Source organism: Anabrus simplex, chromosome 5, assembly GCF_040414725.1.
Source record: "Anabrus simplex isolate iqAnaSimp1 chromosome 5, ASM4041472v1, whole genome shotgun sequence".
NCBI lineage: Eukaryota > Metazoa > Arthropoda > Insecta > Orthoptera > Tettigoniidae > Anabrus > Anabrus simplex.
In genome coordinates, this window is record NC_090269.1 from 27,384,005 (window position 1) to 27,398,305 (window position 14,301).

At 37.6% G+C, this 14,301-nt stretch overlaps 1 protein-coding gene across 1 annotated transcript in view; it reads right to left on the bottom strand.

The window, feature by feature from the left end:
• Window positions 1-14,301, bottom strand: part of LOC136873690 (solute carrier family 35 member C2) — a 42,554-nt gene that overhangs the window by 14,048 nt on the left and 14,205 nt on the right. Inside the window, exon 6 of the mRNA XM_068228007.1 lies at window positions 5,516-5,691. Within this exon, the coding sequence (XP_068084108.1) occupies window positions 5,516-5,691 (176 nt within the window). The remainder of the gene's footprint in view (window positions 1-5,515; window positions 5,692-14,301) is intronic.

The following is a 14,301-nucleotide window of genomic DNA, read 5'->3' on the forward strand; positions in this document are numbered from 1 at the left end:
ATCCATAGACAAAAGATTCTTCAAGAGGTATGCTTCTAAATTTTTCATTGAGGGAATTGATAACAGGACGAATTTTATATAGTCAGTCATCCCCTGGCTCACCTGCTGGTATAGCTAACAATGAATCATTGAAGTGTAAGTACCGCCTGATTGTCTTGAACACATTTAGAGGCACAGTTTCTTTTACAATACTGCAAACTAGGGTCTCCTTACAACAACTTTGTACATTAGGCAAGTGCATAATTGACACCAAAACACCAACTCTAATAAATTTCTGCAGTCCATTTGGACATAGTCCTGCTTTGTTATTTAAAGGGGCCTAACATCTAGGTCATCGGCACTGGAGATAGTCTCATTGATTTTTCTGGTGTCTTCTGTACACTTTCTTCACAAATTTTTTTTCAAGCAAATTATCACTGAAAAAATATTGAAAAAACTGCAGTTGAGAAGACAACTCCAATATGTTATCAGGAAGCTTCTCTGAACCTAAAAACGAGATGTTATCAGCAGAAACTGACAATAAACATTTTTTTCCACTGCACATTTTTATATTTCATGGGGTGAGAAGTATTTTTTTTTTTGTTGTTGTGCTGCTGCTGTTGTCAAGGATGTGATCACCATATTCACAGTACTAGCACTTGGCATCTGGAGGTCTTGTTCAGTAGGATGGCAATCTGGTGCTGTAATTGATGCCATTTCTTCCCTCGGGTCATCAGGTTTATACAAGTAGAAAGTCAGCAATGTAAATGTTTCATCTGAGTCTCCAGGCTTGCTGTAGTCTTCACTTTCATTTGACAATGCAAGTGCCTGCAGTATCTTCTCCTCTCTCAAGAATGTCATTTTCTATCACGTTTCACACCTAAAATATTATTCTAAATGGAATAATTAATATATTTGTTGATATATACACATGTAAAATGCAATAAAGTAGATAAACAGCATATGTCATTCCAGCTTTGAAGTTATCATACCACCACATGAACAGACTGCATAATGGGAGTAATTACTGTAGTTACATCTTTATGTTTCTTAAAAAAAGTCTACACCCAATATCAAAAATGCTTTTTTAGTGTATTTGGATATGAGCAGAAGACTTACCAGTAACAGTATGATTTTTCTTGAGCAGCACAAGAATCTAATTACATACTATTATCGCATGTGATTTTTTTTTTTTGTTAGCAGCTTTACGTCGTACCGACATAGATAGGTCTTATGGCGAGCATGTGATTCTAGTGCGAACAATGAACTCCCTATTGCTCTGGAGGACATTCAAATATTTTCTTCTGCTTAAGTGCTGCCAACCTTTATGAAAAGTAAATCATGCTTCCTTACATACACAGCTGTTCCTCCTTCGTCCCATCATGCATAAAGGTTAATTTTATCTTGCGTGACTATAGTTACGGAGAAATATTTATCATGTGCTGAATCGTCCCTCCGTGCAGTACATGCTATAGGTAATGAAGAAAAGAAAAGCACGTTTGAAGTTAGTTACTGAAATGAGTCCATGGGAAAGTTTCGGAGATACTATGGGTGTGTGATAAAGGCGCAGTGGTAGTAGGAACACTGTCCTCAGTGCACATGTAAACATAAACAGTACCTTTCCCTGCAAGAATTTGATTTCATGTCTCCTCATCTTCATTCTACGTTCTGATAATGTGATGTTATAATTATAAACAACACAAGAATACAAGGTTTAGCTCGTATAAAGGTAAAAATAAAAGGATTATTCAATTTCATGCGAACACGCGACATATGGCTTGTGCGTTGAGGAACGTTACTATACTATCAAAATCAGTATTATACTTGTTATTTGATATTGCAGTCTTGGTACATAATGCACCCACATAATATAAAAGTTATGAAGGTTTTATTAATTGTTAATTTGTTACTGCTCTTTCCTTATCTCCATGTTTGACGCTGTCTGAGGAATATTGTCAATATCTAGTTCTCTTATCATAGCATCAAAATATCCTGTGACTTGAGTATTGATACCAAAATATCATCAAATGTGGTATCGCAATGTCTGGGAGTGAGCAAGAGCAGGTGGTGAGACGTCACAGCATGGCCTTGGCAGGCAAGGAATGGCTCAATGATATCAGGGACCCACTGAAAACGTGCAGTCTTATACAAAGTGCAATTTGCATGGAGATGGGAGATTTTTAACCATAAGCTGCACTGTGTGGATGTTTTATATCTCAAGGGGCTCTAAAATCTGAGTTGCTTAACCAAGAACTCTTTATATACGAGAACATTTTAAACGGGAAAAAATATATGTATATCTAAATGCGATGAAACAATGGACCGAGATTATCGCACGCCTTAGGTGGAGAAACTTATTATGTGGGAACTTCTTGAAATAATTTTACTGTATAAACACACACTACATCTTGAAGCACCAGCATTCTCAATGAACAGATACAATTCATGAAGTTCCTTACGTTTAATGATACAATTCATATCACATGCACTACATGACCACATCAAGCAAAACTTGCCTTTCTAACTGCAGTGTTGGTAACATACACAAGTGGAAGTAAGGAGAAATTGAAGGAACTTACTAGAAAATTGAATCTAGCAAAGAAGGCAGCTAAGGATAACATGATGGCAAGCATAATTGGCAGTCATACAAATTTTAGTGAAAAATGGAAGGGTATGTATAGGTATTTTAAGGCAGAAACAGGTTCCAAGAAGGACATTCCAGGAATAATTAATGAACAAGGGGAGTGTGTATGTGAGGATCTTCAAAAGGCAGAAGTATTCAGTCAGCAGTATGTAAAGATTGTTGGTTACAAGGATAATGTCGAGACAGAGGAAGAGACTAAGGCCAAAGAAGTATTAAAATTTACATATGATAACAATGACATTTACAATAAGATACAAAAGTTGAAAACTAGAAAAGCGGCTGGAATTGATCAGATTTCTGGGGATATACTAAAGACAATGGGTTGGAATGTAGTGCCATATCTGAAGTACTTATTTGATTATTGTTTGGTCGAAGGAGCTATACCAGATAATGGAGAATTGCTATAGTAGTCCCTGTGTATAAAGAAAAAGGTGATAGACATAAAGCTGAAAATTACAGGCCAGTAAGTTTGACATGCATTGTATGTAAGCTTTGGGAAGGCATTCTTTCTGATTATATTAGACATGTTTGTGAAATTAATAACTGGTTCGATAGAAGGCAATTCGGTTTTAGGAAAGGTTATTCCACTGAAGCTCAACTTGTAGGATTCCAGCAAGATATAGCAGATATCTTGGATTCTGGAGGTCAAATGGACTGTATCGCGATTGACATGTCTAAAGCATTTGATAGGGTGGATCATGGGAGACTACTGGCAAAAATGAGTGCAATTGGACTAGACAAAAGAGTGACTGAATGAGTTGCTATATTTCTAGAAAATAGATCTCAGAGAGTTAGAGTAGGTGAAGCTTTGTCTGACCCTGTAATAGTTGAGAGGGGACTTCCTCAGGGCAGTGTTATCGGACCTTTATGTTTTCTTATATATATAAATGATATGAGTAAAGGAGTGGAATCGGAGGTAAGGCTTTTTGCGGATGATGTTATTCTCTATAGAGTGATAAATAAGTTACAAGATTGTGAGCAACTGCAACGTGACCTCGAAAATGTTGTGAGATGGACAGCAGGCAATGGTATGTTGATAAACGGGGCTAAAAGTCGGGTTGTGAGTTTCACAAATAGGAAAAGTCCTCTCAGTTTTAATTACTGTGTTGATGGGGTGAAAGTTCCTTTTGGGGATCATTGTAAGTATCTAGGTGTTAATATAAGGAAAGAGCTTCACTGGGGTAATCACATAAATGGGACTGTAAATAAAGGGTACCGATCTCTACACATGGTTATGAGGGTGTTTAGGGGTTGTAGTAAGGATGTAAAGGAGAGTGCATATAAGTCTCTGGTAAGACCCCAACTAGAGTATGGTTCCAGTGTATGGGACCCTCACCAGGATTACCTGATTCAAGAACTGGAAAAAATCCAAAGAAAAGCAGCTCGATTTGTTCTGGGTGATTTCCGACAAAAGAGTAGTGTTACAAAAATGTTGCAATGTTTGGGTTGGGAAGAATTGAGAGAAAGAAGAAGAGCTGCTCGGCTAAGTGGTATGTTACAAGTGATGAAAATCATTTTTCGTCCGTATTGAAAGTTTCATAAACTGTATATAGTTGAGAGGGGACTTCCTCAGGGCAGTGTTATCGGACCTTTATGTTTTCTTATATATATAAATGATATGAGTAAAGGAGTGGAATCTGAGGTAAGGCTTTTTGCGGAGAGTGTAATATATTGAATAGGTGGAAATAAACAAAAGATATTATCCTATATACAGTTTAAGTGGTATGTTCCGAGCTGTCAGCGGAGAGATGGCGTGGAATGACATTAGTAGACGAATAGGTTTGAATGGCGTTTATAAAAGTAGGAAGGATCACAATATGAAGATAAAGTTGGAATTCAAGAGGATAAACTGGGGCAAATATTCATTTATAGGAAGGGGAGTTAGGGATTGGAATAACTTACCAAGGGAGATGTTCAATAAATTTCCAATTTCTTTGAAATCATTTCGGAAAAGGCTAGGAAAGCAACAGATAGGGAATCTGCCACCTGGGCGACTGCCCTAAATGCAGATCAGTATTGATTGATTGATTGATTGATTGACTTCAAGCATTTCTGACTCGTTACTCAGTTGTTGAGGGTAGTACTTAAAAAATGTGGTTGGAAGTGTCCGAACAAAATACTCTGATCGAGCACTCTTGTTTGTTAAGAGGTCTATTGAAATAATTACACTGGCAATGTTATTAATAATAATTATTATTATTTTGAGTGGCTACTTCTTTTTACAATTTCCTTTACATCGCACCGATACAGACAGGTCTTATGGCGATGATGGGATAGGAAAGGCCTAGGAGTGGAAAGGAAGCAGCCATGGCCTTAATTAAGGTATAGCCCCAGCATTTGCCTGGTGTAAAAATGGGAAAAACCAGACAAGTTGGCATTGTGGTTAGGGGTGCACAGCTGAGAGCTTGCATCTGGGAGATAGTGGGTTCGAATCCCACTGTCGGCAGCCCTGAAGATGGTTTTCCATTTTCACACCAGGCTGTACTTTAATTAAGGCCATGGCCGCTTTCTTCCAACTCATAGGCCTTTCCTGTCCCATCGTTGCCGCAAGACCTATTTGTGTTGGTACGACGTAAAACCATTTGAAAAAATGGGATACCATGGAAAACCATTCTTCAGGACTGTCGACAGTAGGATTCAAACCCACTATCTCCCAGATGCAAACTCTCAGCTGCGCATCCCTAACTGCACGGCCAACTCACCCGGTGAGTGGCTACTGCTAGCCTGGTGCAGCCTTTGTAAGGCAGACCCACCAACGAGGTTAAATGGTGTACAGTAAACTGTGAGTTACTGTAGCGCAGGCTGCCCATGCTTGATGATAGAGATGGTACACACATAAGGCTTATTTGATACAAAGCAAGCCCATTCTACAGATAATTTTAGATACTATACCTTACAAATTCCTGCAACTGAAAGGGTGAGACTTGAAGTCTGACTCACAACTAGGAATTCAGCATTTTCCATAAGGAATGCAACTACAGAGCCGAACAGTACTTTCCACACAGTTCTCAGCACGACATGGACATCATAATACCGGAACACTTGGCAGCTGGTAGCAACCAATTTACCTAGAAACACAAATAATACAAGTCCCTTTCAAGTGCAAACAGTGGTAATGCAGAATATTTTCTCAAAATTCAGCAAGTTGATGACAGGGTTTCTAGGAAAAAGGCCTATTTACTAATATAAGCAAGTAAACCTACTATTTCCACTACTAGTCTACATTTGCCCTCCTGTAGAATATAGCATAAAGAGCCAATGACCAATGATATTCTGGAATCAGTTGACGACCACATTTCTTCTATGATCGAAGAAAATGTGGGTTGCTCTTTCATCACCAATAATATAAGCATGACGATCTCGCTTCCTAGTGTATGTAGCGTGTATACTGTGGAGTTTCTGCCATCTTAGAAGCTCTGTTTGCAGAGAACTTAACTAGCTGGTACATTCTATTGACACCTGTTTCCTGCAACACCCATTGGTACAGCAGATTCATGACCTTCTAGCCAGGTTATGTGATCACACAAGTATGAAGGATGAGAGTTTTCCACCTAACCAATACTTTATTATACAAAGTGTCTAATAATTTAAATTACATTAAAACACACTACCGGTTTTGACCTGTTAAATAGGTCATCGTTAGCTGTTGATGAACTTGCTTATTCAATAGCGACTGTACAGAATAAAAACACTACAAGAATGCCACTATTCTAATAAAATGTAATGCTTAATGTCAAAATATATACATATGGTACAGTTTTTGAAGTTGAAAGGCTATCTCTTCCTGGGTAGAATATACAGCGTGAAAGAGCCATTATGGCCTGACTTAGAAGCGAGACTAACCGTTTTAGGCAAGCCGCAATGTCCACAAAAAATAATGCGGCAGGAGAATTAGCAGCAATAAACCTTAAGACAGCTGTTTGTGGTTATTCTTGTCCAAAGGCGGGATACAGCAATATTGGTGTTGTGATTGTCACGATCAATAATGCTTATAAATTATGCGCCGAAACTTCTCAAATGGGCTAATTAACTTACGATACATAGCCATATTGTTGTAATGTCATAACATTTAATTTATACAAGATTCAAAATGGACTAACATTAAATTTTGTCTAAAATACGTAGCGTTTCGCTTTTTTGCTGGTAAGTGTAGATGGATTCTGAACATTTTATGTTTTATGCAGGGACTTAACATACTTTAAACCACTTCTTAAGACTTTTCGAATTTCTCGATTTACCATAATTATGCAGTATCTTATGTTGTAAGAAATGCTGCAGCAAAAGTTAAGTTGCATTGTGTGTTGTGTTTTAATATGGCAGTAAACATTAGCATGTAGAGTTTTAGCTCTTTCACTGTCGCTGAGTAAGTCTGGTGTAATGAGTAGCTTATATTTAAAGTTACAAAAATGCTTTATACCAGAAAACCATACCTTCTTTTACGCTACAAAGGAAAAATGCGGGTAGGGCAAGAAATATTGATTTTTAGATTTGTGCGCCATTTGTTATCCTAAACCTTGAACTATGTGGTGTAAGGAGTGACAGTGATATGACCATTCAGAAAAGTGTTCAAAATAACTTTGGAAACAAGCTGTGCAGTCTAACAAAACCACACCTTTAGTCACAATGGGAATTTAACATTGGCGACTTAATTACAAGTTATAAATTTCATTTTTGTTTCGTATTTAAGTGCAATTATAAGAAATAAGTATATCAAGTAAATTATATTACATCAGTCTTGGGACTAGTCTCGGTCACTTAGCTATTTTCAGCCAAATAGAAATTAAACAGATTATGTGATAACTAAAACATATGTATACCAGACAAAGAAAATGTTGCAGGAATATTTATAACATTAAAATACATATAACAACAAAAATTATGGTTATGATCTTCTTATGATAATATGATAGTGCAACTGATGCCATCACCACTCTATCCAATCTTAATCATATTGACCCACATATCAAGTTTACACTAAAACCAGAGAATGACAAAAAACTCAATTATTTAGATCTATCATCAGACAACCTGGTTCATTGAGCTACAAGATTTTTAGAAAACCAACGCAAACTGCTAAAACAATCCATTACTATTCCATACACCCGCATGCCCATAAATGTGCAGCATACCATAGTATGGTACACCGTGCTTTTAGTATCCTGCTGTCTAACAAAGAACATAAAAATGAATTAAACACAATTCACAGTAGGGATACAGCTGAATTGAATGGCTACAACAGCTCTTTTAATAATAATAATAATAATAATAATAATAATAATAATAATAATAATAATAATGTTATTTGCTTTACGTCCCACTAACTACTTTTACGGTCTTCGGAGACGCCGAGGTGCCGAAATTTAGTCCCGCAGGAGTTCTTCTACGTGCCAGTAAATCTACCGACACGAAACAGCTCTTTTATCGAGAAAAACCATTAATAAACATAAACACCGACCTTCAACCACCTTAACAAAAGAAAAACTCACAATTTTTTATCTACTTTTCGTTTAATAATAAACAAGTCTACCAAATCACAAACACGTTTTAAAAGCATGACATAAAAATAGCCTTCAAAACTTGAAACAGAAACACATATTTTACACAATACCAATTCTATTAATCAAAGCAACAAGTTCACCCAGTCCGGTGTTTATAGACTCAATTGTAATACAGTAGAACCTAGATTATACGTTCCCAGAAACTACATTTTCCCGTATTATTCGTTCAAATTACGTGGTCCTGCGAGCATCCTAATTAAATCACGTTGTAAAAATCCTGCATTATCCGTTCCTTGTAGAAACTATTTTCCAGTTCAACCGTCCAGAAATTTCAGTCCCATCAACGCTAAATCCTCGATCACGCATTTTTCAAGAAACTGTATCTCACAAAAGGATGGCTATGGCATACTTACGGATCTTGGTGTTAACGTCCCGTCATTGCGATAATTAGAGGAAGTACTGTACTGGAAAAGCGATCGGCGGTGAACTTGCATAAGGGATCATCTCAGCATCGCAATTGGGTGGTACTGTTTAGAGAATCCTCGGAAATTATAACGCAGAGAGTGGACACAACAACTGGAAGGAGACAGAGCGCATTTTGACAGCTCTACTTCAAGGCAAAACGAGTTTCATCAAATGTTCGTACTTGCAAAACGTCTACACTATGTCCAGGTTTAGATGGCTTTTTGTTGTTTAAAAAAAAAAAAAAAAAAAAAAAACTTTCCATTGTATCGCCGAACAGGTTTTCGGCACTTCCCTTAGGGCATTGTATAGTCACTGGGCTTTCAGGCAGGTATCGAAACTGCCCCTTCTTAACACAAATTTAGTATTTTAATATCATTGTATACGATTAAGTTATCGAGACCACAACAGATGTTGCATCTTACATAAAGTCATGGGAGGTTTTGGGACTGCCTATTACTGTTTTGGTCCTAATATAAGACTGGGAATTTCATGTTTTGTGTTAAAATGTTATAAAAACCGCAGTCGTTTTATTTGCGCACGTTACATTTAAAAAGTTTGGAGCATTTCGCACCCATACCGACTTGTACAGCGAGCATGCTTTCCTGCTGAGCTCAAGGTCACAAATAACTAACTTCTGAAGTTTTCATGATATTTTTTTCTCTAATAAAGTTTCCCCGGTAAAACTGAATGTAAAGTTTTGAGATTTTTAAGTCGTGTACCGGTAATTAAAGTTTGAAACCGGCCCCGCGGTCTAACTTCCTTGTCTCTCACCCGGAGGGCGTAGGTTCGATTGCCAGGTCACGCATTCTACGATTACCTTTAATTGAGGAACTATCGACTGGTGAGATTGCGACCTTGGTCTAGCGAGCCAGGAATAACAAGCGAGAGGATTCGTTACACTGACCATGTCTCACCTTGTAATCTGCAGGCTTTTGGGATGAGCAGCGGTCGCTCGATAGATGGAAGGTCCATTGGGACTGTAGTTTGGTTTTGTTTAGGAGTGTTTGTAGGATTATAAAAATATATATTTCATTTTTTGTGACATTTAACCAAATTCTTGATGGTTAATTCGTTCCCGGATATTCCGTTTTCCCGGGGTCCCTCCAAAAACGGAGAATCGAGGTTCCACCGTAATTGTGACGCATCTCATGTCGGTCAAACAGGTAGGACCTTCCGTACAAGATACTTAGAGCATTTTAATGCACTGAAATATAACATTTTTGGCCATGGGACAGCATAAGTTCACTAATATCAACCAAGACATGAAAATTCTCGAAGTTATACAAAAAAGGCCCCCCCTCAATATTACAGAATTTTTTTTATCCACCTGGAACAGTTTTTCAATCCTAACTTCAATCTAAATGAAATTTCAGAGAAATCAAACATTTTATTTGACCTTTCAATTCCTATCTTCAGTAATGTCACAGATAAAATGAATTCTCTCTTTTGTAATCTCTTTAAATTCCCTCTCATTAGCAGTCTTTCTTTCCGCATCCTTCAGCCCCACCTTAGACACCCTTTCTCTCCCCCGTTCCCTACAACTCCCTTGTTTCATTGGCTGCTTCCTACAACAAGTCAGTGCTTGTTCCCTATCCACTCATCTGTTTACATGGCCTGCCTGCTTCCTCCAGCAAGTCAGTGCTGGTTCTATATCAGACATTAGATCAGTAAAACCTCGTTAAGACGTTTCTGCAGGGGACAAGAAAAATGAATGTGTTAAGCGAGAAAACAGAAAACGTACTACTGAATATGTACAAGAAAAAAACCTGTCCCGACAGGGATATGGAAAAACTAGACAAGTCTTTTTCTTTCAGACAAGAGGACATTTTACGTCTTGAATCCGCAAGTACAGTGAAAACTACTGTATATCTAACATTTCTAAAAATGAGAGGAAAGTATTAAAATGTGTGAAAACACGAGAGAACAAATATGAAAACCTTTTCTGCTGGAGCTTATAAAATAACAAGTGCACTGAAAGGTTTGAAAAACACCAAACAACAAATATGAAAACATATGCACAGGGGCCAATAAAAATATCCAAGTATTATTGCAAATCACCGAGCTCGATAGCTGCAGTCGCTTAAGTGCAGCCGGTATCCAGTATTCGGGAGATAGTAGGTTCGAACCCCACTGTCGGCAGACCTGAAAATGGTTTTCCGTGGTTTCCCATTTTCACACCAGGCAAATGCTGGGGCTGTACCTTAATTAAGGCCACGGCCGCTTCCCTCCCACTCCCTAGTCCTTCCCTGTCCCATCCTTGCCATAAGACCTATCTGTGTCGGTGCGACGTAAAGCAACTAGAAAAACGAAAAATTGCAAATCACTAGGGAGCAGATTTTTATGTGCTAAAAATGTGAAAAATATTAATTTTTTTATGTGCTGAAAAACTTTAAAATATGTGATAACAAATTAAAATTATTTTCCTTTAAATATCACATAACTACTCGCGCTCAAGAAGTAAATAAGTATAACGTTTTGTATTAGAATATGGTGCTACCAAACGTGCTGCTTAAGGCAAATTGGTGTCTGTGTATGGAAACGTGCAGTATGGTATATTAATTTTTTATATGCCAGAGTAGATATTATGAATGTTTTTGTTTTTTAAAGGTAATGTTTTGTTTAAATATGGAAAAAGCAACCTATCATCTTTGAGAAAATGGTACCAGTTCATCCTCACCCATCACATGCTGGAATATTAGTTGCTAGAAGTAGTCTCAGAAATGCAGTGAACAACAAAGGTCATCTCCAAATTGTCCATCACAAATGCATGCCGATTATCTCTAAAGAACGCCTTACACTGTGAAAACGATCGTTCCATAACACAGGAAGTCAGACGTACATAGTTAAAGAGAGGAATGTCACCAACACTAACGCTATCAATTTCGCCAACATAAGCACCCTCTAATACATTAGAAATTTGGCACATTGTTTGAAATCCTCTGTTTTTCTTGAACAAATTTTGATATCTGACCTTCAACAGTCCCTGTACCTGCGAAGCTGGGAGTGAATCTAATTTATTTTCAACAGCGAGCACTTCCTTCACTGTTTCGGACAACAGGTTAGTGGATTTTTCAACTATGTTTATAGTTTTAGACAAAAAGCTTAGATTAGCCCTGGCACGAAAGATATACAGCAAATCATTTTTCAAAGAGCTGTCTTTCAGTATCTCCTGAAGAATCTCAATTGATGATGTGTCGTTTTTATCTAGTGCATTCACAACGGATGCAAAACTTTCGAAAAAAAGTCTTCATAAAAGCACCCCACCGCATAATAGGCAGAACAGGAAGCTAAAGATCCGGTTGATCTCTTTAAAAAGATCGATTCTTGAGGGTGCTTTTACGAAGACTTTTTTTGCCATTAGACACCAATTTATCCACTTGAGGATACTGAGCCCGCAGTTTCACATAATCTGTGTAGAGCATGAACAACGCAAGTTACGTGTATCATTTTCGGAAAGCTTACCGGAAGGCCTTCGGCTGCCTTTTTCATGTAAGCTGCACTATCAGTAAGGAAAAGCAATACATGGTCGTATTTTATACCTTTTGGCCAAAGTAAGTGCATGGCTTCATTGAATAACTGAACTACAGTGACATGGTTTGCAGCAAGCATTTCTTTACACGCTAGCATATGAGAATGTTCACCAGCAGTTTTTCCATTCTTCAACACAACCAACTACAACATTTCCTACTTTTTTGCCACTTGAATCAGTGATTTCGTCAATGCTCACCCACAGTTTTTCGCTATCACATACTGCCCGAATTCTCTGTAAAGTTTCTTCGTAACATTTTGGGAGATAGTTTTTCCTTAATATGGATTCGTCTGGAGAGTCAAAATTAATTAATTAATTAATTAATTTGTGTCTTTATTAGCCCTGGCACGAAAGATATACAGTAGAACCTTGATAATTCGAAATCGGTTAATTCAAAATCTCGCCTAATTCGAAGAAGCTCTTGTTCCCTAAAACATGAGGTACGGTTTTGCATGTTATTTAAATTGTTTAATTCGAAATATGGATCATTCGTAATTCAAAGAACAATGTCGGTCCCATTACCAAAATTCACACTTTTAATTCGAAACTGCCTTTACATTTTACAAAAATAGATTTTACAGAGTATTGTAAATTCACAATGTCTAAGCGTCATGAACGAACGCGTCTTCCGGGCAGGGCTAGCTTTACCTACTTTCACTCACTTTGGTGTGTCTACAGTGTGCTTCATAAGTGCTAAGTTCGAGTGAAATAGTAATTCTTTTGTATTCAGCATTTTGAGGAATGCCACAATATCACGTAGCAGGCAGTGTGCGGAGAAACGTAATCCGCAAACACTGACGATGCCCACAGTTAGCGAAAAGCATGGCTCATATAATCAATTCGTATGCACCAAAGGATACTGTCAGAGCCGATGTAACTGCATTTTTTATTTCTTTAATGCCGAGCCCAAACGGACTTACGGTTTTAAGGAGAGAAGTGCCAGCCGGGAAATCGTACAAGGGTACGGGTCACTGTACTGTACTACAATGCACACAGAAGCAAGAGACTTCCTTCCCTAGTCATATGAAAGTTCAATAAGCCACGATGTTTTAAGGGTGTCAGGCACTTTCCGTGCAAGTACTAAAAATGCAAATGGTATAGTAATCCAAGAGATAAAGCATTTGCATAGGAGAGCCAGCATAATTTGTCCTCATCTTTGAATTTTTTTCTTTTGTTGCGTGAGGTTATGTTTGCCAGTGTTTTATCCAAGTGCATTATTTGAATAATGTAAATGCATCTTGCTGGATACATTTTGTAAATAGTGTTTTCCATGGTATTTGAAAGGTTTAAACTGAGAATCAGGGTGACTCCATGCATTAATGGGTCTTAGAATACTTTGTGACGCGACAAGAGTTGCCATTTCTAAATTACGAGAAAAAGCGGCCATGGACAAGTGCCATGGCGGGAAATCATATAAGGATAGTCACTGTACTATGTTGTAATGCAGACGGAAGCGAAGAGACTTCCTCCCCTCGTCGTAGGAAAGTTCGATAAACCACGGATGTTTTAAGGGGATTGGGTACTTTCCATGCAAGTACAAGATATGTAAAATGCATCCAGTACAGTAATCCAATAAATAACACACTTGCACAGAGAAGCCAGTATAGATTTCTCGTCTTTGAATCATTCTTTCTTTTTTTTTCAATTTCATTGCGTGAGGTTATGTTTGCCAGTGAGTTATCCAAGTGCATTATTTGAATACTGTAAATGCACCTTGTTGGATGGATACATTTTGGAAATAGTTCTCTTTATTTTACATGGCAATTTGAAAGATTTAAACTGTGAACCAAGGCTAACTGCATGCAGTAACGGGTCTTAGGATACATTGCGACGGCGCAAGGGTTGGCATTTCTGAATTACGATTTGGCGGTTAATTCGAAATCACGTAATTCGAAGTCCGATTTTTGTGTCCAATGCCTTTGAATTAACGAGGTTTTACTGTAACGCTGTTGATCGTCAGTTAATGAGAAAATGTTTACATGCTAAGCAAATTAATTTAACACAGACTATCTCTAAACAACAGAAGTAAATTAGAGGCATACCTGCCAACTTTCAGAAATACAAAATACGAAGATTTTTAATTCTTGGATTTCATCACACATATTGCACACGGTTTAGGTGAAAAAAGTCAGGATAAAAAGCATACATATATATATTTCCAATGCAAATCGACCATTAAATTCAAA